The sequence below is a fragment of the Neolamprologus brichardi genome, chromosome 23 (genome assembly GCF_056152115.1).
Source record: "Neolamprologus brichardi isolate AB-2024 chromosome 23, ASM5615211v1, whole genome shotgun sequence".
Lineage (NCBI taxonomy): Eukaryota > Metazoa > Chordata > Actinopteri > Cichliformes > Cichlidae > Neolamprologus > Neolamprologus brichardi.
Window position 1 is genome coordinate 667,150 of NC_142125.1, and position 22,366 is coordinate 689,515.

Below are 22,366 nucleotides of genomic sequence, written 5' to 3' on the forward strand. Positions count from 1 at the left end.
ATCAATTTCTGCTGTCCCTGTATCCATACATTATTAGAAACAAAATATCACCATGCTACACAGTATCCATTTTCCCCACCCCTATTTGTTGGTTACATGTTTGCCAAGATGCAAAGAAATAAACTCTCAGGACCAGAAAAGAAATCCATCTCTAGATGGTAAAGTAACATTTGCTGCCTCTTCGCCCCAACTTCCCACCTGCCATGACCTGCTCTCCTGTGGACGTGGGCATTGTGCCTGGCATCGGCAGCTCCTGGCAGCAGGTGGCTCCCCCACCTGGAAGCCTGAAACTGGAAGAGCATGAGGATCAGACTGGCTTCTTTGGTTAGGATAAGAACCTGAGGAAGGATTAATGTGACAGAATGAAAGGAAACCATCGTGCTGTGAAAAGGCTTCAGAAAACAAAAGTGAGGCGTGATTTGTCTTCCTGTGGGAGGAATCCCGAGTCTTTAGTGAACTGCACTGACTGTGCTGTGTGTTCATCCCCCCCGGACGCTTCAGAAAGAGCCTGAATCACTTTTGTACTGGAGCATGAAATTAAACAAATAAAGGATTCATGTGGCTATAAATTGAATTTTGCTTTCGATCTCAGTCAAGTCGTTTAAACAAAGTTTGGCACTTGATAACTTCCATACTGGCTCAGCTGAGCATCTCTATTGGTCCTTCAGCAGCAGAGTGGTTTGTGATTTGACAGACAAACATAAACACCGACTTATTACTGATATTTATCAGTTTCCATACAAATAACGACCTTCACACCTGCACATCCGCACAAGCTGTGTTTGAATGATCAGATCAGGTCTTTGCTCTCATGTTCTCCTGGTGACACATTCAAGTGTTTCTTTACGACAAACTTGTCTCACGTATGAATCGTCTTTGTATTATTGTGCTGAGACCACATTTGTGATTGGCTGCTCGCCCTGCGGGAGGCCGGAGTGGGTGGGGAGCTTTAAGAGCCGCTGCCTGCCTCCAGTCGTGTCTCGCAGCAAAGCGACTCTCAGCAGCAGCAGCAGCAGGAGGAGGAACAAGCGGAGGTGCAGGAGGAGGAGAGCCGAGCACATCCTAAAGTTTGTAGCTGCAGCTGTCTGGACGCAGCGGACGCACGGACTGCGCACCTGAATCAGGTTGGTGTCGTATGACAGGCGGAGATCTGCGAGCACGCAGCTCCGTGATGACTGAAAACAGCAGGCAGCGATCATTTAAGTAATCACAGCTCAGATGTTCACGCCTTCGTGCGAGACTGCCGTGTGTCGTCGTGTCGCTCGAGGCTCCAAGTTCAAAAGTCCGCAGACGATCGTTTGTGACAAAACTTTCTCTGCTCTGTCTCCTGGAGCTCAGCCCCAGCCTGCCAAAGCTGTTAGCTGATCACTGTTTCTGCCAGAGGGCAGCAGTAAAGGCTCCTGTAGGTTTGGGAATAAATAGGGGTGAAGATCGAAGGGTCGGACGACCCAACCTGCAAACACAGGCGCTGCTGCATCGTTTCCATCATCGTCTGATTGTTTCATCTGCTGGAAATGTTGTAAAAATGTTTATAAGGCAGCGCAGTTTTTGCAGTTTTAAGAAGGTAAAGTTAGATCAGTAACCACGTGACCTGCTCACCTGGATATGCTTGAAAAAACATCCTAAGGCTACTGTACCATGAAATTACTCTGACTGTCCTCTTGAAAGACAGAATTCATTCTCTGCTCGTAGCCCTGTGAGAGCCAGCTTCAGGAACTATGGACTGAGTGATCCTGCTGAAATGGGCTGTTGTTGTTTCTCTCTGAGTGCCCTGCAGGACAGCAGGTAGGACAATAAGATGGCACAGGTGCATACGTCCTACACAAATGGCAGAACTGGGGTCATTTCAACGTTGGTCAGAATAAAAATAGACGTTGGTTTCATCGTATATTTGAAATCCATCCATCTGCACACTGATCGGCTCTGTGCAGCTATCGTGCAGTTTGAGTCCCGTGTGGGTTTTGGCCTGTCCTGCACCGTATCGTTAACTTATCAAAGTATAAATCTGTGTCAGCCATTGGATGCTCCACAGCCTCCTTGGCTTCTTCCATCCATATTGTCTCCTGTTACAGTGACAACTGCTGAATAATTCACCGTGCCTCGCTAACTGTAATCAGGAGTCCAAGTTTGGGTATCTGATGGTGGTTGCTGAGCAGAGAGGTTCGGTGCTTTGGAGACCCGTTGGAGCTTTCAGATTAAAATGTAAGTGATACCCCAAAAAGAGCTATTTAATTGTCTTGGCTTAAAATAGAACCAATAAAAAGACTCGCTCCAGTGTCTACACTGTGCTGGCGGCTGCACATCAGTGAGCAAAGTACAGCTTCATTTGTCTAAAGTACAGACAGACATCGTGCTGTAATGCATGGTTACATATTTCATTTTGTTTTTCTTAAATACTCCATTGGTATCTCGCTGCACTGCAGCCTTTAGACTTTTTCTGTGGTTTTGCTTGCACATTGACAAGCCAAGGCACCTTCATGCAAGGCAAACATGACAATCGAGAGCCATGGATTGCTTTCTCCTCCTGTATACAGACTAAATCTGCAGGCAAACCGTAAGATTTTTACCTGGAAGAGTTGAGTTTGTACGCAGCGTTCAGTTTGGATGAAGAGGAATTTACACAAAAAGGGAGAAATTAATCTGAAGTAATGGTCTGTGGCTACTCTGTTTACCAGTTCAGATAAAAACACAGCGTAGTAACGCTGAGCACCACAGTCATCGAGTAATGACATCGAGAGATGGAAAGAAAAGAGAGAACCCAGGGGGGTTTAAGCCCATCATCCTCGCCTGTCAGGATCTACAGCATGGAGCATGTTAGTGTCTCACTGTGTCACTGCCAGTCACTGTTATTAGCTTTGACATCATTTACTCTCTGTTGCTCACCAGGGTGGCTGCTTTATTACGTTGTTTGGCCCTCGTTTAAAATCGGCCGAATAAGGAGACAAAGTCGCTCGCGTGTCTTTGCTGCATCATTTTAATTTCACTCCTGAAACGACTTCTTCGTGTGAACCTGAATCACCTGTATGTCACACTAAGCATGATTCATTTGAACTGTACATCATGTATAGGGCTGCCACAAACGATTATTTTGATAGTCGACTAGTCACCGATTATTTTTGTGATTAGTCGACTAATCAGATCATCATCCATTGGATGTAAAAGTACAGCTTATTGCACCAGCAGCATCTGCTCTTATATAACTATCATTAGCTTACAGCTTTAAGTGTTTAAGGTGCTAACTAAAAATAAAGACAAGATGATAGTTTATTAAAGTTTAATGAAATTTGCAGATTGTTTCGGTGAAGTTTAATAAACTCCTTGCTATCTAAAATATAACAGGACACCGGAGTAAATTCTCCAGCATCTCACACTTCTGATAATCAGCTGTCTGCTTGATGTTTATTCAGCTATGTAAAAACTATAACTTTAATCTCAGCCAAACCGATTTACTCAGGAACAAATAAAATACTAAAAAAAACCCCCAAACAATAACATTTTTAAGTTATCTAAGTGACTTATATATCATGTTTAACCTGAGTAGTGAAAGACGGCGGTGGGTTTGAAAACGATTAGCCGGGAGTCCGGTGTTCTCACGGCTCTAGTTAGCCTAGCCCCCGGCTAGCTATCGAGCTAGTGGCTAACAGACGTCTTCGAAAACGTCGGAGCGCTTTTGAAAATATGTGGTGTCTTGATAAACTGAGCAGATATTTGAGGTTTACACAGCTACATTCTCGCCTGAAAATATGTTAAACGTTTATTTTGTGACCCAGAAAGAATAATAAGAGTAATATTAAAACTAACTAGCTGCCGCCATTGTTGGAAACTGAGCTGGGCTGCGCTATGAATTCTGGGACACAGCTGCTTCTTCTTCTTCTTCGGGGTTTAACGGCAGCTGGCATCCTTGTACATGCAGTGCTGCCATCTTCTGTTTCAGTCCGTTATTACACTCTTAAATCCTACTACTTATTCCTGCGTCTTTTGTGATCTTACAAAGCTTCAAACGACGCGTCGACTATTAAATTAGTCGTCGACGGTTTTGATAGTCGACGTAATCGTGACTAGTCGACTAATCGTGGCAGCCCTAATCATGTAGCACCACAGCACAGTGAGCATAAACATCTTCTGCAAAACCAGCAGGAAGGTAGAAATGAGTGTCAGAGGAGATGCAGCAAAGTCGCTGTAGGTCTTCAACGTTAACCAGTAAGAGTGACGTGGCCGGCTTGGATTCCTCGTGGAAGATCAGCCATCAAATATTCATCAAGCCCATAACTTATCAGCCTTCTGTATCTGACTCTGGGATTTATTTGCTCTGCTTCAGCTCGAAGCACTGACAGAAACTCCCCCACATGATTCTGTTAGAGAAAGGGAGACCAGTTCACTTACTGGAGTGACTCTGCCGATGGCTCGTGATGCACACTGTGCACATAAGCTGTCCTTTCTTCTGCCCCAGGTATTTGGGAGGCTTAAGACCCCACGCCCCAGCTCACTGTTAGCTCGGTAATCAGATCAGGACAGCGTAGCGTCACTTCAGCAGATGTCCGAGGCTTTGCTTTGACTCTTCTGTGCTGAGGACTCCGGCTCGGGGCTTCTTTTGTCTCCGGGGATCAGAGCCGTGTGCACCCTGCTGGGCAAAGTTATTTCAGCTTCACAGTTTGAATCAGCACTTTGCTCACTGGTTAAAACTCCTCTCATTATTTAAAGGCAGACCAGATTTGCTGGACATTTCACCCTGATATTCTACTCTCACGGCGTTGGGTGGGGGCCGCTAGTTTTTATTCCCTCGTTGACTGAAAAGCATTGTTTTACGTCCGGACTCTGACTTTCAGGGTCTTTTCCTTTTACTGTCCGGGAGAAAGTTTTTGCCTTTTCCTTCTTTATGCTGACTCTCAGCCCTTTTTCACCTTGGATCTGAGCAAGTGTCGTGTGGGCAGGGCATGTAAAATATATGGCCGTCACCCTGGGCCCGCTGACTGGCTGGCACAGGTTCTGTTCTGTCCCAGTGGGCTTGACAGAATGGCTGTGATGGGAGGAAAGTGCTGCCTTCTGGCTTTAAGAGTGCTGACATCTCCATGCTGCTCCTCACATGCACTCGCACACCTCCCACCTCATCTGTTTGCTTTTCCCTTCTTTCACCTCCTTCACATTTCTTACCTGCAGATTTCCCCCCCCCCTGTTAGCTACACACCTCTGCTCTGTGTGAACTTGCAGACTTGAGTCACAGATATCGGCGCCGCCACCGTCCTGCTTTTCTCTTTCCTCATCATTTGTCTGACCACTCCTCACTTCACCTCCAGCTCTCTCTGTGAGGTCTTTCAAGGTGAGCTGCTGTATGTTCTTCGACTTATCTCTCATCCTCTTATCCGTTCTCTAAATTAATAAAAAAATGTTTAAGAAGCCCACTCACGAGCCTTTGTCCACCCACTGCTGATCTGCTCAAACTTGTGAACTGGTCTCCTTTCATCCTCATCATTGTGTGAATATTTCATGTCTGTGATTTGTGAATTAAACATAGGATCCAGGCAGATATGATTGGGCTGACATTTATTCACACTGACTGGTTCGACCTGATTAGAGCTGCGGTGGTGAACAGGAGCGTCCTGTCAGCACACCTGCGTCGGTGAGGTAGACGTGTTCTCAGGAGTCTCTTTGCTTTGAACCCCCAAAGGTCTCATAAATAGGAAAAAATGACATTTATAGCTTAGAGAGTCACGACTTGGTCAAATAAAATTCACTCTGTGAGTGTGTGCATTTAATCTTTCTGGGGTTTTAGTAATACTTTTATAGCTGCTAATATTTTCTATGACATTTATTTTTACAGTAACCTTATGTAGCAGTGGAGGAGGGCAATAAAACACTGAATACACCATGTGATGCTCTTAATATCCAAACAAAGATCTGTTATGCTCTGAAATCATGGCCAAATATTTCAGCTCTGTCTGTGTAACGCTTTCTATTAGCACACACAAACACCGGAAAGTTGGGAATATATTTTTAAGCTAATAAATCTCATGATTTTCCTGTTGTTTTATTCCTTCCCTGTAGGACTGATATTTTACATTTCTTGAGCTGCGTTTTAATATTTAAATTTAATTAATTCCAGTGAAACAGTCCATAAAATACAAGGCTTATCCCCACTAATCTGGAAAGTGGCGTATATATGTCCAGCTTTCAGAAACTGTAGTTGAAAACAGTGGCGTTTACTAAGTGTTCACTTTTAAGGTGCATTAAAGGTATTTATACATATATTGTACATAAACCATCTGTACAGTATGTCCCGTGTTACAAAGTAACTTATTAGGCCTTGCACGTCCTAGAATTGCAACTTGAAGTTTTCTTTATTTTGTAGTTAATCCCATATATAGAAAAAATAAAAAACATTCACAGTGTAGCTCATTAGACTTCAGTCGCCTCCGTCACTCACTATAGACCTCTCTGCTGAATCATATCTGTTATTAATCTCTGTCTCTCTTCCACAGCATGTCTTTATCCTGTCTTCCTTCTCTCTCCCCAACCAATCACAGCAGATGGCCCCGCCCCTTCCTGAGCCTGGTTCTGCTGGAGGTTTCTTCCTGTTAAAAGGGAGTTTTTCCTTCCCACTGTCGCCAAAGTGCTGCTCATAGGGGTTCATATGATTGTTGGGTTTTTCTCTCTATGTAATATTGTAGGGTCGACCTTACAGTATAAAGCACCTTGAGGCGACTGTTGTCGTGGCGCTGGATAAATCAAATTGAATAGACGTCTCTATAGATGATTTTCCCTTCCTCACTTTTCTATGGACCATGTTTTGTTAAACTTGTGTTTTGCGTGATGACAACAGCAACAGGCTGCAGCCCCAACATGTCCCTGAGTAGGAAAAGCAGTTAAGACAATGGATGGTTGGATGGATTGTAAGTTAGCAGGAATTGGACCTTTGAGTAACAAGTGTGTGTGAAGGTGGCTGTAGGTGCTAGCTACTGCCCACCATCACTTCAGCTAATTCACATCACTGAACTTCAGCTCTTGATTGTGTTTTTTGGCATTTGTCTCTGTCGCAGCATTTATAATTGGATTGTATCACAAATAATATTTGATTAGTTAACTGTAATGACAACCCGTCCAAGAACTCTGCCAGGTACTAACCTCTGAAACATCACCTAGCATTGACCATAGTACTAAATAGAGCAGGGCGATATGACCAAAAATATTTATCACGATATATGTTTGAAAATTTGCGATAACGATATAACTGACGATATAATTGACACCAGACAAAATACTTTACAACTCCACAACTTTATTAATGCAAAAAAAACAACATCAATGTATTTTCACTTAAACAAGCAGCTGTTTTTTATGTGCATTAAAGTTATATAAACATTAACAGTGCAAATGCAAATTCCTGTCTGACAGTTTAACCAAAAGACATTTCCAGTGGAAACTGGCCGACATATCCTCAGCATAACCATGTATAATATCCACAACACTTAAAAAGAGGTCATACACACACAATACGGTAACATTATGTTGAAGCACAGTACGTATCACTCCGCGAGGCTCCGCCTACGATAGCCGTAATGCTCCGACAATCCATCAAGCGGTGCGGCTTCGTAGCTTAGCAAAGTCGTACTGAAACATTTGACAGATGTTCGAGCGCCGTGCACATAAAATCGTTTCGAGGTCAGTAAACACAACCAGAGTTCATACATAAGGCACACGGGATTATAAGGGGCTCTGTCGACTTTCAGAAAAATCAAAGGATTGATTTTAAGTGTCGTATTTTCCAAACAACACGGTAATAACGACGGCCCGCTAGCATGCGCTACCAAAAATAGTGCTTTGTTGTGTATCTGACGGACGAAAGCTAAACCAGTTCCACCACTGAAGCTGCATTTTTACAAACCAGTTCAGGTTCATCTGTTTCATTCAATGATCCACTTTCGCTCTTCTCATTCTGCTGCGTGCGTATGTAAACAAAGGCACTGCGCATGCGCGTTTTACCCATATTCTATCACGATATTTCATTCTATTATGGTTGCCCAACATTACACCAGTATCACCTGAACGGTATGATATGGCCCAGCCCCAGTGCTAAAATCACTGCTTTAAAACAGGAAGTAATCAGTGGTGATGTCACAGTAACTACAGCCATATGTTATGTAGAGCCCATAACATACCATTGTTACAGCTCAGAGTTGGATCTGCATTATAACCATGAAACAACATGTATATTGCAGGTTGTTGTGCACGATTTTGTCAATATTAATCCAAAGAAACACGTCAAAGGTGGACGGGACACGTAGACTATAATGGGCATTATCAGTAAATATGCACCGTTTATGTCTGTGGAGCTTGATTTGGTATGAATCGGTTAACGCCTCACATCTGCACAAATGAATGTTTAAATGTTAAGCATCCAGATCACAGCAGGAGTTCCAGTCCCGTTCCTTCACTGAGCCACAGGATCGACTCCTTCAAAATATTCCCTGTTGACAGTCAGACGGAGCTTCAGGCTGTCAGAGTGACACGAACATCCCGGAGAGAGGACGCAGCACGCTGGACACTAAGTACATAGCAGGCCCCTCCCCCTAATGTCAGTAGACTAGATCCCACTTCTCTTTGGAGTAACACGCAGGTCAGTGCACAGCACACGAGCCTCTCGGGGGTTTAAGCCTCACCGTGCTCGAGCGCAGAAGGCCTGTCTTTAAAAATAAAAACGAATCAACAGTGATGAAGAAGATTGTGTTATTTCAGTGTTGATGCAGGGGTGACCTTGAAGAGGCCAAAATATGCTGATAGAGAAACGAGACTTGGTGCTCATCTGTGCTGTGATAAAATGATAGATCGCAGCTTTGAAGATGGATTTGTTCAGCTGCTGCTGAGAATCACAGAACTGTTTTTGCCCCTTTGCTCCCTCGTCTGTGCACAGCTCCATTTGTCTTTGCCTGTTTCTTCATCCCTTGTTTCTCCTGGTTCACTACATCAAAGGTTTCACGTGAACCATCACCAAGAACGTTTCCTGTGTGGGAGCACGTATCTGGATGTGTCTGTGGACTGACAGCTCCCTCAGTATGAAGTGTTGCGCTCTCTGTTATTTGCATCTAGCTTTTAGTTTCCAGAGGTCAGCAGTCTGAGTGCACTGCTGTCTCATTTGCATGTCCACTCAGTAAAAGAACAGGATGCTCTCTCTCACTTTGTGTCTTTATCCATCCTCGCACACACATACACACCTTCTCATCAAAGTGTGTCCACGGAGCCGAACGAATGGCTGCGTTGGAACAGCGGAATATTTAATTGGCCGACTTTATCACCATTACTGTAGCCACTGACTGTCTGCCAGCCCAATTATGACGGGCCTATGTGCTGGCCAAGAGTAAAAAGTGCAACAGCTGCACAGACGCTCTGTGCTGTTTAAATGCTAAAAATACCTGTCAGAGCGTCGTGTGCGGGTCATTAAATGTTCGTCTGCTTGCATGTGTACAAGAGACCGGAGCTGCTGTGAACTCCAGGTTCAAGCAGACGCGTCCGAGATCGTTAAGGTGGATTTTTTTTGAAGTACTTTTGTTGTTGTACACAATGCAAGGTGACCTGGTCCCTGTCGTCCTCATTAGCCAATTGTAAACTCCCTTAGGCGACAAATGAAGAGAGACAGTCGCGCACATATAAAAGTCCCCCAAACCAGTGTCTCATCAGTGCTTCAGGGGCCTGCAGCTCTTTGGATATATGCATGTGTGTGCAGTTTATGGGCAGATATGTTTTTCTGATGGAAACAGCATTGATGGAGTGGGGATGCCCACCTGAGCTGGTGGATCTCAGCAGCTCCCCTTTGCCTTTTCTTCAGCTCCACTTTATCTTCATAAGAAGCAAATTGGAAAGGGTTAATTCAATTCCCAGCAGGCTGTGGCTGGGAACATTTACCATCTCTCTCGCTTGCGCTCCCTCTCCTCCCTTTCTCTTTGTTTCTAAAGTCTAATTACTTTTAGAGAGTGGCTTTACTCGGGCTATAAATAATGACAAATCAAGGCTGTCTCTGCACTGAACCTTTAGAGCCGTGCACGGCTGGCTATCTGTGTACGTGAAGCGATAGGACGGTTGTGGTCTGCGCAACTCGTGTCGGCTGAAAAGTCGACGCTGGGTTTGGGTGTGAAATTTGCATGAGAGTGGGTATCGTGGGCGGAGAGCGGCAGCTGAAAGATGATGGAGACCACAGGGCGAAGAAAATCTCGTCATTTCTGATTCATTCTTACAGAAAGGCTCCGCAGGTTTGTCTTTGCTGTCCAAAGAGACCAAAATATAATCAGTATATGAAAAGTTATGAATTCTTCCGTGATACTAAACGTGTACTTGTGTTCAGCATTCAGCTGCTTCGCCACCTTTTATAAAAATGTAACTATTTTTGTCTTTGTTTAGTATTTAGATGAATAATCTACAGTAAATGGCTGTATTTCACACACACATTCACACACTGGTGATGGCAGCTACATTGTAGCCACAGCCACTCTGGGGCGCACTGACAGAGGCGAGGCTGCCGGACACAGGCGCCACCGGGCCCTCTGACCACCACCAGTAGGCAACGGGTGAAGTGTCTTGCTGCTCAAGGACACAACGACCGAGACTGTCTGAGCCGGGGCTCGAATCAGCAACCTTCTGGCGAACTCTTGAGCACGATCGCCGCCTGCTTTTATCTTCACCACCACATTACACAGAGAGAGAGCTGATGATGTGGTGGCTGGAGACACTAACACAGACCTCATTTGTGTGGCCGCCTAATACTCCAAGTTTTATACGAGTCATAGTTTTGCTGTAGATATTTCCCCCTAGTGTCTGTCTGTGTCCTCATCCTACGCATGCTGTGTACGTCTGAGTGGTGCTAAAGAGAACGAGAGTCTGCCCACTGTTGCAGTGTCTGTTTTTGCTGGTGGACTCTTTGTGTGTCTGTGTGAGAGAGGTGTGCGTTTAACGGCTTTTTGACGAAGACTGACGAATGTCCGTTTCATTCCTTTTCATCTCAGGGGTCTCGTCACTGCCTGGAGGAAGTGTCCTGGAGGAGAGATGGAGTGGGCGAGAGCTAAAGCGAGACGAGGCTGATGGACGTGTGTGTGTGTGTGTGTGCGTGCGTGCGTGTGATGGTGGGAGTGAGACTTAACGAGGAGGAAAATAAGCTGAGCAATCTCTGTCTGTCCTCCCTCTACCTCCCAATGACTCACACACACACACACACACACAGAAACCTTATCTACAGTATATGCCCAAAAAAATCAACTTTTCTGTATCCTGTATGTTTTACACTCACGTTCTTCGGTCCAGCTCATTGCTTGAATAAATCAATATACATTAGCCACAGAGGAGCAGTCGGGTACCTGCTGTCTGATATGATAAATTTCACTATTTCAAATACAATAAATTGTTTTATTATTGTATTTATTATTTATTAAAAAATTCTTTTTCACCAAAAAATTAGTGATTAGAATCAGATGAAGAGGTTATTTGTAAGTTACATGCATGCACGTTGCAGGTTTAAAGTAAGACTTTACATGCCTTTGATAAATAGACTTTATTAATCTTTCACTGGGTAAATTCAATAATTACAGCAGCACAAGGCCGAGGAAGAAAAAGTCCATTAGAAATTTATTAGAAACCAATAAAAATTGCAAAATTTAAAAAAAAAAAAAAAAAAGACAGGTTACAACAAAAAGTGCAAAAATGAATCAAATACAAAGGTAACTTGTACTATATACACACGGTACAATATGCACGATAATATTTATTCGTGCATATTTTTATGCACCTAAACTGCAGCAGAATGATACACGTGTGTATTTGTGGTTGTATGTTGGTCCTGCTGCTGTGACGTCTTCACGTTGGTATTATTTAGCTTTGGATGAGAGCCTGGAATGCTAAGCTATCAGCTAACGTTAGCTTGCTTGGATAGCTTCAGCACTGATACCTGCTGATCTGTGCTAACGGGCTGATAAACAGTGCTGCAGGTTAACACTGAGCACAGACCAGACTGTCAGTACAGTTAGCCTTACAGGAAGTGTCAGATTAATGCTCAAAGAGGTAGCAGTGAGTTGTGGCCCTGCACAGTTGTTATTACAGGAAACGAAAGCTACAGAGACACTAAACATATTTTGACGTCATCAGAACATGTTGGTCATGTTAGCTGGTTAAAGTCTGTCGGGGTTGACTTGCTTTCAGAGTCTCAAGTGGGCGTTAGTGGAACTGCAGCAGTTTTCTGTTTGTCTACATTCTTTAGTCATCGATGTTATTAATGACATTTTAATTTTATCACTTACTAAAAATAACAATGTAACAAGTACTTTACTGGATTAGAGTCACTTTCATTGGACGTCTGATGTTTGTCTGCTACTTTATTGCAACTTGTTACATTTACCTTTGATCTCACTTGTTTCTACTAAAGCTCCAATAATATGCTTTAAGACCTCCTACCAAAAACGTTATTTATGTCATTAACAGGTCATGTTATTATATTTATGATGAAAATTACAGTCTCTACTAACGGCTGTCTAGTTATTTCAGAACAATAAATGACACTCAAAAACATGTTTAAAACCAAAATGTTGACTTTAAGAAACTGAAAAACGATTACGTGTAAACAAAGTAAAATGGAAATTTATCCAGTCCAACTGGATGTAAACTGAATGTTTATCAATCCAGCATAGTTACCTTAAAGATGAATTATTTGACTGAATCAACCTTTGATTTTCTATATTTCAGTGACATTTTACTCAAAACAATTGCTTCATGTTTATGAGGGCAAATAATCATTTTTTGAGTGTATTCAGCTGCTCGTGCTGGTTGAAGGTCATCGTGCTGCTGGAAATCTGCTGCTGCGTGTTAGATATAAATGCTGTACGTTATAAATACATTATCACTACTGACCCGCGACATCAAAAGCTTTGAAATGAGACTTTTCAGTTTAGACAGCAGTCAGTGTAACAGCCCCACCTCTGAGTGGCATCAAAATACACCAAGTATGTTAAGTGGTTTGTATAAGTGAGCCACAAATAAACTGAGAGGTGTTGATATGAATATTGAAAAACGTTGCGTCTGTGAACTTTTCTCCTACGAAACGCTGAAGATGTCCAGATGAATCAACGTTGGGGGGTTTCCTCGCCTGGTTGATCGAGCGCAGGATTATAAACCAGCTCCAACATTTGTAAAACTGTAACGACCGTTTCAAAGCTTCTCCCGGTTTCAGATGTGTGACGCCGTCCGTTCACATCGTCTTTGAAATCGGTTTCAAGGTTTTCAGGACTTTTGCTGATCGTGTCACTCAAAGGCCAAAAATCTGGAGCTGCCGGCGTGCGCAGCAGCTCTGTTTCGTACACGCACGGACGTGCACGTTCATTCACGCCGTGAGCGCCTCCCGAGCGTGTCAGTGCTGCCAGTCTGGGGCAGCAGGCTGATGAAGCAGCAGATAGAAAACCTTTAAACTGAACACACAGAGAGACGCACGGTAAAGGCGTCCTGCCATCGTCACGCAGAGGAGAGTCAGTCCAGTCTGTGCCAGCAAACCTCTCCTCTGTACTGCTGCCTGTTCGCCACAGGAACTCCTGCTCTGTTCATCCATCTTTCGCTCCTCCTACACTCCTGTTTGACTCGCTGTGCACCGAGTCGCTCGCTTGTTTTTCTTCTCTAACGCAGCCATAATGTTCTGTGCAGAAATGCACAATTCTTAATCCCTGCACTAATTTCCCTTAAATGACAATTTCAATAACCACATGTGACCCCTCCTCTCTTGGTATCATTTAAGCCAATAGCGTAGCCGCCACCCATCACAGGTGAGCAGGTAAAAAGCTTTCGTCTCATCTTTCCTCAATGATTTGAAACCTGGTCGGCCGCAGGAGATTTTAGATTATTGATGAGGCTCCTCAGCACATTGTGAATGAAAGTGCTGGTGTAACAGTGCACCGACAAATATGGGCGAGGCAGCGTGTATCGGTGTTTATAATCGTGCATTCATTACTGCTAATGTGGCTGTGATGGCAGCGTAATCAGAGTCCTAATTGAGAGTCATTATAGGGAAGCTGGTGCTGTGTTCTCCTCACAGATGGTTTATGTCACTGCTGCTTATTAAGCACGGGGTTGTAATAATCACATCGTGGGGAAAATGACTTCATCTTGTTATGCTTCACATTAAAAACGGAGCATCCTATTGGTGCAAATTTGAATATCATGATTTTAGGCCTATAGAGACAAAGGGCAATGTTCTAACCAGGTGGCTTTCTTTGGCGTTTCTTTCAGGTGTGGGAGTGGCTGCTCAGCTTAATCCGGACAATCTCACGACGCTTGGCTGAGGAGTGGAACGAGCCCATAAAAAGATTCTGCCAATCTGCTGAACGAAGACGCTCTTCATTTGTGACCGACAGCCTGACACATCAGAGAAACATTTTCTACCTCTCGCTGCTTCTCTGCTTGTCAAGAAGGGCGTTTTTCTGAAGCGATCACCCCAGAAGGAGGCGCCGGAAAGGAGTGGCGTCAGCGTTTGACAGCTCTGACCCACTTATCACGCTGGTCGAAGGGAAAACTTAGCATTTAGCAGACAGCTTCAGGAAAGGTTATGCATTGTTTTATATTCAGGGCCACTGAGCAGCTGACCTCCCACTCTGATTAGCTCCACAGCCACACATGTGCCCACACAGACGCGCACACACACCGGGCTGCCGGCCGCTGCAGGTGCTTTAGAGCGCCGCTCGTGTCTGCGTTTCACTTTAGCGTCACAACACGGAGACGCGCTGAAACAGCTGAACCCAACTTGGTGTTAGAAGTCCATCTGCGCGCTATTAACTCCCTGAGAGCACGCTGACCTTGACCGCCATCAGTGACGTTTGCGTTAGCGGGAGGCGGTGTCACATCCTGTCTGCTCTGTGAGAATGAGAGCTGGTGTGGCTCCGATAAACACTCTAAAAACATGAGCGCCGGAGGGCAGGCGCTGAAATAGGAACAGCTGAGCGTCATCAGACTTTTTAGGCAAATGTGTTACACAAAAAATAGTCCTTATTAATTGAAAAGTGTGTGTTTGACACACTGTCAGAACACATGCGAGTCAAAGCTGTCTGGGTCATGTCACTTTGACTGGCCTACATTTGATCCAATAAAGTGGCGACCATGGGACTGCGCTCATCGTAGACGAACGGTGCGGTCCTCTCGCTCGGTAACTATTCTTCTAAAAATAAATAAACAGGGTCTGCAATATTAAACTTTCCTAAATGAACGCCTTCCCTTCCTTCTCCGCACCTCCACCCAACACACCAACCATCCAGTCAGTGTGTAAGCCCTGTCTTCGGGCCCCGTGGAGGATGAACGATGTGCCCACGCTTGACTACGAGTTGCTGCTGTCCCCAGCCAGCTCCTCCCTCACCGGCAATCATGGCGGCGGCAGCAGCAGCCCTCCTCTGGCCTTGGTCGGGGTGGACACGGAGCAGCGTACCGCTCTGGCCTTTGTAGGCCTCCTCATGCTCTTCTTGGTCTTCCTGCTGGTCAGATGCTTCAGGATCCTTCTGGACCCCTACAGCCGCATGCCTGCATCATCCTGGACTGACCACAAGGAGGGGCTAGAGAGGGGTCAGTTTGATTATGCACTGGTGTAGGGGGACACGGCGTGTCATTGCACACAGACACTGTTTTAAAGCACGGACTGGTTTAGAGGGACATAACATTGTGACTGCACTGCTTAAGAAGGACGTCAACTATTGCAGGAAGTTTGTACTGTGTCACTGTCATCGTGTACTGGTGTAAATACGCGGCTGCAGGACCACAGGTAACCATAACGACTGTGGTTCGACATGAGGCTCGACGCACAGCTGCCTTAACCAGACCTACAGGGGAAACATGCTACCCAGGCCACAGCATCACTTTAGGGCTAGCTGGACAGGATTTGGGAAATATTCACTCACAACTAACCTCAAAGCTAGATTTCTTTTTTAAACCCACTCCACTTGCATAAACACTAGGGGTGCAACGATACACAAAATTCACGGTTCGATATTTTTTCGATACAAAAAAAAAATGTTCATGCTTTTTTAATTTGTCATTTATTAAAATTATAAATATATATTTTAGCTCAAAAGTACAGTTTTTAAATTTAATGTTGCTGAAACAACAAAGTAATAAAATAATAAATCTATCTGATGGAGGAATCACTCATCTTTGGAAAAGAGAGTTTATTACAGAGAAATGTCTCTTTCCAAAATAAAAGCTCTACTATACGCTTCTTCTGGGCTATATTCTCAGCAGCATATTAAACATATCAGGTCCCCATAAGGAGAATCATGTGCTAACGGCTGTCTAAATGACTCGGGTAAAGTTTGTAGCATGCTGTTTGTTGTTTTTGTCTGCTTCCACTTGTCTTTGCACGAGGATGATGTCGGAGTAAATGTGCAGTCATATTCGTTGTGTTCCCACTAGTGCTGTCAGCGTTAATCTGAAAGGACGTTAACGCCACAACATGGCAAATCTCCGTTAACGAGCTACCCGTGCGTGGGGCTGGACAGCTAACTGCGCTAACGAGCTAACTGCGCTAACGAGCTAACTGCGCTAACGAGCTAACTGCGCTAACGAGCTAACTGCGCTAACGAGCTAGTTCCCACCCATGTAATTGAGCATTGCGTGGCACATCCAACATACTGTTTTACTTTAGTCCATGACGCGCTTACCTTCAGGGTCATACGTCACATGAAGACCAAAATAGTTCCAAACGCCAGATCTGAATGAGGGTGGGGGAGGTTCAATTTGCCATGTTGCAACGAGCTTAGCTTCTGTCTTGCTAGCTTGCGCTGCGCTCAGTGGATCTGCGCTCGACAGTGCAGCCTAGGCGGAGTAGTCGAACGCAGATCCACTGAGCGCTCAACACAGACAGCATCGTCAGAAGAAAAGTTGATAAAATAAATTTAAAAAAAAAATAGTATTGTTCGATACATATACGTACCGAACCGAAAGCACTGTATGAACGGTTCAATATGATACGAGTATTGTTGCACCCCTAATAAACACAGCCAGAGCTTAGCTGAAGGAGTTTACATTTAAGCAGATGCCCCTTTAATGAACCGAAGCCCGTCACGAAGCCTGTGACCTCTGAGTGCTTGGGAGGAGCACAAACACTCACCTTTATCGTGCTTATTCTGACTGCTTACACCGAACAGTCCCAGATGCTTTTAAGGCCCGAGCAGGTCGTTTGTGGCACTATACAAATCTTGTCTGTGTATGTTTTGTGTGTGTCTGTGTCTGTAACTGAGAAGCCATACTGAAACTATATAATCCCGTATTACTGCGAGTAGAGTTTGTGTTACCTGGTCTTTGCTGTAGTCAGCCTGCTGAGCGTGTTGATGAGGCAAACGGCAACCTTTAGGCGAAACAAAGCTTTATTTTTCTATTCTCGACTCAGGTTTTGGAGTCTCCTTTTTGCTATCCTTTTCTCTTCCTCTTACTGTGTCAACCTTTAGACTCTAGAGTTTTGAGCTAGTCCTGCAGCCCAGTCTTAGGAGGCAAAGGAAAACACTTTGCTTTTTTGAGTTTTGTAATTCAATATTTTTCTGACTATACGCTTTGTTTTTGATACGCTGGAGTGAAACAGTGAAAACTATGATTTTCTTCTTCAAGTACTCTTATATAACTTCCACTGATGCTGGACTGTGTGTGTAGTCCATGTTGTTCATGTTTGAAATGAAATAAAAGGACTGCTAGTTAAAGTCTCCTCGTGTCACTTTTGCTGTGGGCATTTACACAGAATCCTTTTAAATCTGTTTACGGGGAGCAGCCAATCAGAGGAAAGTAGTCTTAAAGGAGGCCTTAAAAGGAGACGAGATAGGCAGCTGTTTCGTGCACCGAGGCCCGCTGGACCTTTTAAAAATGTATTATTGTGAAGTGCAGATAATAAATATAGTGTTTTTCTTGCCCCAGCTAATGATCTGCATGTTCTCACTACATCATGACCCTCTTCTGTGTCCCTCTGCACATGTCCGAACCCTCTCAGCTTCTCTAACCTTGTCTCCAAACCCCACACGCTCCTCTCCAGCCGCTCCACCCTGCATCACTCTCGCCTTCACCTCTCTCGTGCAGTGTCGGATAGCCAAGGTTATTATCGTTAACGAAAACTAACGAAATAATGAAAACTAGAAGTGAAAAAACATTTTCGTTAACGGAAATAAAAATAAAAACAAAAAAAGGAAAACTAACTAAAACTGGAATGAGTGTTTACAAAACTAACTAAAATTAACTGAATTTATAGCAAAAATGTGTTTAGTTTTCATTGATGTGTGCGTGTCATACAAGAGTCAAGGGTGAAAATGAAGTTTAGTTTCCAGATTTTTTTCTTGCTGTGTCTCATTATGCCAGCAGGTGGCAGCACGTTAGTCGAGTCGTCTGTGTTGCTGCTCCGTCCACGCGCAGAATCATGTCAGGAAAAGTCGGGAGCCAGAGTCCAGTTTGGGATTACTTTGAATATGACTGTGTTTTGGATAAAGCAAGTGTCTTGTAGTGGAAACAGACAAATTATGAGGGACATTTCTAAAGGGAAAAAAATCCCACAAACCTTAAAGTGCACTTGAAAAGCTCACACAAGAAGGCTAACCTAGCTTAGCTTGAGAAGGTAAGGGAGCACACTCAACCCTCATCCCCAGAAACAGAAGCTAACCCCAGGCAAGGCAGCGTGATGCATCCCGAGACAACAGGACGGGGATATCTACACAACTGTGTGAGTCAATTACCTTCAGAAAGTTTATCAATTCACTTGAACCAAAATTACGAACACCCGGTGCTGCGAGAGTTAATAGTCTCATTGGGGCCAAGATATACATTTTATAGTTGCCTGGTATCAATGGTTGTTCATCTGCCTTTATTTATTTATTTAAAGAACCCATAGGTGGGAATGTGAATTGTCTGTCTCTGCGTGTTAGCCCTGCGACAGACAGGCGACCTGTCCAGGGTGCAGTATGGTAGCTGGAATAGCAACATACCCAAGGATGAGCAGAATGACTGATATGATGAAACTGGGATTTTGTTACACTTAATTATTGCAAACACAACTAAAACTATAACTGAAACTAATCAAAACTAAACTGAAACTAAGGATTTTCAAAAAAATAAAAACTAAACTAGCAAACAATTGGTAAAAACTAGTTAAAACTGATATAAAATTAAAAATCTGAAGTCAAAACTAAATAAAAATAAAAACTAATAAAAATTGCTAAACTATTAAAACCCTGCGGATAGCTGACCTCCAGGTATTTGAACTCCTCCTGCTTCCATCTCCATTGTTACACACATGCTTTCACCCCCCCACCTCTCCTGGCTCTCCTCCGCCTGATCTCGCTACAGATCCCAGTCCACGGAGACTCCTCCCTGACTTCATCTGTCAGCCTGTCCGTCGCCATCATAACCACGGGGGTCAGAGCAGGTCACTGATGTTAGTTCAGCCACCTGTCTCACCTCCTCATGCCTCAGTTCCTCTTTTAGCGCTCTATCATATGCGTTCTCCACAAAGACACAGCACCAAGAATACACAACTTAAAAATATAACCCACAATACTTTATTGCCATTTATGTCAGTGGACAAAGGTTTACAATATTATAGGAAGGACTCTAAGTTTTACAGCCTGCCGTTTGGCGTCATAAATCTTTGGTTTTCAGAGATGATGTCACAGGATGTCCCGCGATGGCCGCTTTATTGCGTGATCCTCATCTTGTAGATGCTGCGTGACTGGATGATTGTCATATCAGCTTTCAGTTAAACTCTGGGATCAACAGCTGTGACAAAGGCTGCTTTGGTTAAGCACAGGATACCTCGACGATGATGACGATATTCAAGTCTGACGCTGAGATACAGTAAGCACAGGCAACACGGTGCCCTTTCACAAACATAGTGGCAAGTTTAAAAACAACAAAATACAAAATGAGAATAAAGATACAAAGTATACAAAGGTTCCCAGGTTAGCACGTGGTTATGTGTTATAAACGGCGTCTTCGATGAAATGCCTCAAGTGTTCAAAGAGCAGGATTAGCGTTTAGCACCACAGGTCCGAGCACGGTGGCGTGTTGGCCTCGATCGTTGTACACACAGTGTAAGCTTCCCTACTTGTTGTGATAAAAGCTCCTGATCTGACTGCAGCAGCCTTAACGCGTCAGTCAGTGACGACCAAGCGCTCGCTTCTGGTCAGAGTATTTGGTCTGGCAGCTGTGACATTTAAAAAAATCTACATTTCACTTAAAAATATACAATTAAATCTTCAAGAAGCAAGTTTAATAATAATAATATTGGTTTATCAGCACTGAGACAAAAGACGGAGACAATAAAACCTGGTAAAACAAACAGCGTTTGGTATCATGTAGCACCTTTTTCCCCTCAGGAGGAAAAAAATCATGACGAAGGATGAATGACCTGAAGCATATTCTTGTTTTTGTGAGGTTTTGCGTTCTAATGTGCGAGCCCTGACTCTGTAAAGCACTGCTGTTAGTTACAGCTTAACATGTCGTGTACCTTTGAGGCTACTGCATCCACATGTCCCTTCAGCTGTTTGCACACATGAATTCTGGGAAGCGTCGGGAGGACGGGGTTGGTACGACGTCCCACACGGCAGGAGATGTTCTGGCTTCTGGAGATGCTCCGTTTGCTTTGGACGGTGCCGTCTGTGCAGAGCGTGCACGAAGGCGAGAGCGACGCCCGTTTGGTGAATTCAACAGATGCTCTCGAGTTCAAGTGACCTCAGGGCTGCAGTGCATGTAAATACGGCTCAGACACGAGCTCACGGTAAAGCCAAACGAGGCAGATAAAGTCAGCTTAATGTCATTAAATGTGTGACTGTAGTAAAGAAGCTGCGACAGCCGACACCGGCAGGAAGACTGTTGGTTACATGAAGGCTTACAGGTCCTGAATCAGTGAAAGCTTAAATACCTGATCTGACCTGATCTGTCTTAAAGTCTCCGAGCTGCTGCTTCCCTGCTCACGGTGGACGCTGAGGGACGTTAGCACCCTCTTTTGTTTTAAAGTTAGCATCACAGCGCGGTGTGGAGAAGTACTGAGGTAACCGAACGTGACGACACACACGCGCAAACATCAGGCACACGAGAGGAGAAGTTGCTGTTTTCTAAAAAGACTCGTTGGAGATCAAACAGAGCGAACGCTGCATCCTTTGTGTTTCTGAACAGCACAAATACAATAAACGACTTACTAGGATACGTGAGGAGCCCGAGATCACAGAGAAGTGCGCTTGTTCTTAGACCATCGTGGCACGCTTATCTGCAACCTTTCTCGACACCACCAAACACGATGACGTCTGTAGATGCTGCCTGTGATTTAAAGACTCGTCTAACGACAGTTCTCAGCACTTCACTAATAATTAAAGCTTTGTTGTTTGTGTCTCATCTACAAAAGTGCTTCATGGACTCGTGAGTCTCCTGTCTGCGTTTGTCTCGTTCGGGTGGAGGCGGCCGTGGTCCAAGCACAAAGACACCTCTCTGCGTCTCCTCCGGGTGGAGAACGAGCGCTGGGTCGGTAGGAGTGGAGGAGAAAAGAACAAAAACACAAAACAAGAACACAGAATAATTTGAACATTAACTAGGTGGTGGTAGAGCTGACTCAGTCTTTCGTAGCCCTCGACTTCCCCGTCGGGTCCTGCAGGGGGCTCTGTGTAGGAGTTACTGGATAAAAGGTTAAACGCTTCAGAGATGAGTCCAGAGCAGGATGGCGCTCTGAGCTCAGTGCAGGTGGATGTGCAGCTTGATGCGCAGCGCGTCACCTATTTCCCCTTGTAGGTAGTCAATGTCATGCTGCTTTTCTAGTTGGTGCAGTTTTCGGGGCCCGAACAGCCGAAGGCTGGCGACCTCCAGCCGGTAAGATCCAGGCGGAGGCGGCTTCTTGCCGAGTCGGAGCACGCTCTTTCCGTCGCGGCGTTCCAGCAGGCGGAAATGTTCGTCGGCGTTGCCGTGGGTTATGACGTAACGGACGTGGTGCTCCAGGGGCTGCAGGGCGGGCAGGAGCTCGAGCAGAGGCTCCTTGTTGAGCAAGGAGGCCAGAGAGACGTTAACAGGGATGGAGGCCTGCGTGTCCACGCTGGCCATGCTGACTGCTGCTTCCTGCAGGGGGGGCGAGGATGCAGAGGATCCGTCAGCTCTCATAATCTAAGAAAGGTCAACCTGAAACCAGAAGGAGCTAACAAATATACCTGACTGAGCTCGTTCTCGTCAGCGTCGCGCTTCTGTCGTCCGTTCTTTCCTCCGTTGATCTTACATTCGTAGCAGGCCTCAGGAGACAGGCCGTCTTCATCCTCACCCTCGGCGTACTGGCCCGGGAAACCGGAGCCGGTGATGCAGTGACTGTGGAGACAAGCACATCAGCAAAGTTCATCTCGTTTCATCAGCGTCAGGAAAAATG

General features: G+C 44.7%; 2 protein-coding genes across 3 annotated transcripts in view; one reads left to right on the top strand and one right to left on the bottom strand.

Moving 5' to 3' along the window:
• The first annotated feature begins 992 nt into the window (after positions 1-992).
• On the top strand, positions 993-15,972 carry ctxn1 (cortexin 1). Its single transcript, XM_006803290.3, has 2 exons — positions 993-1,124; positions 14,245-15,972. The coding sequence occupies exon 2, from the start codon at positions 15,210-15,212 to the stop codon at positions 15,588-15,590; it is 381 nt and encodes a 126-aa protein (XP_006803353.1). The 5' UTR covers positions 993-1,124; positions 14,245-15,209; the 3' UTR covers positions 15,591-15,972.
• A 3,540-nt stretch (positions 15,973-19,512) lies between these two features.
• fbn3 (fibrillin 3) overlaps positions 19,513-22,366 on the bottom strand; it is a 77,912-nt gene continuing 75,058 nt past the window's right edge. For both annotated transcript variants that reach the window (XM_087836854.1, XM_087836855.1), the window contains 2 exons: positions 22,158-22,308; positions 19,513-22,068 (listed from right to left, as the gene is read on the bottom strand). In XM_087836854.1, the coding sequence (XP_087692980.1) occupies positions 21,691-22,068; positions 22,158-22,308 (529 nt within the window). In that variant the 3' untranslated portion in view covers positions 19,513-21,690. The remainder of the gene's footprint in view (positions 22,069-22,157; positions 22,309-22,366) is intronic.

What these genes read in the sequence shown, in the direction of transcription:
- ctxn1 (XM_006803290.3), top strand. Translation starts at nt 15,210, where the DNA reads ATGAACGCCTTCCCTTCCTTCTCCGCACCTCCACCCAACACACCAACC.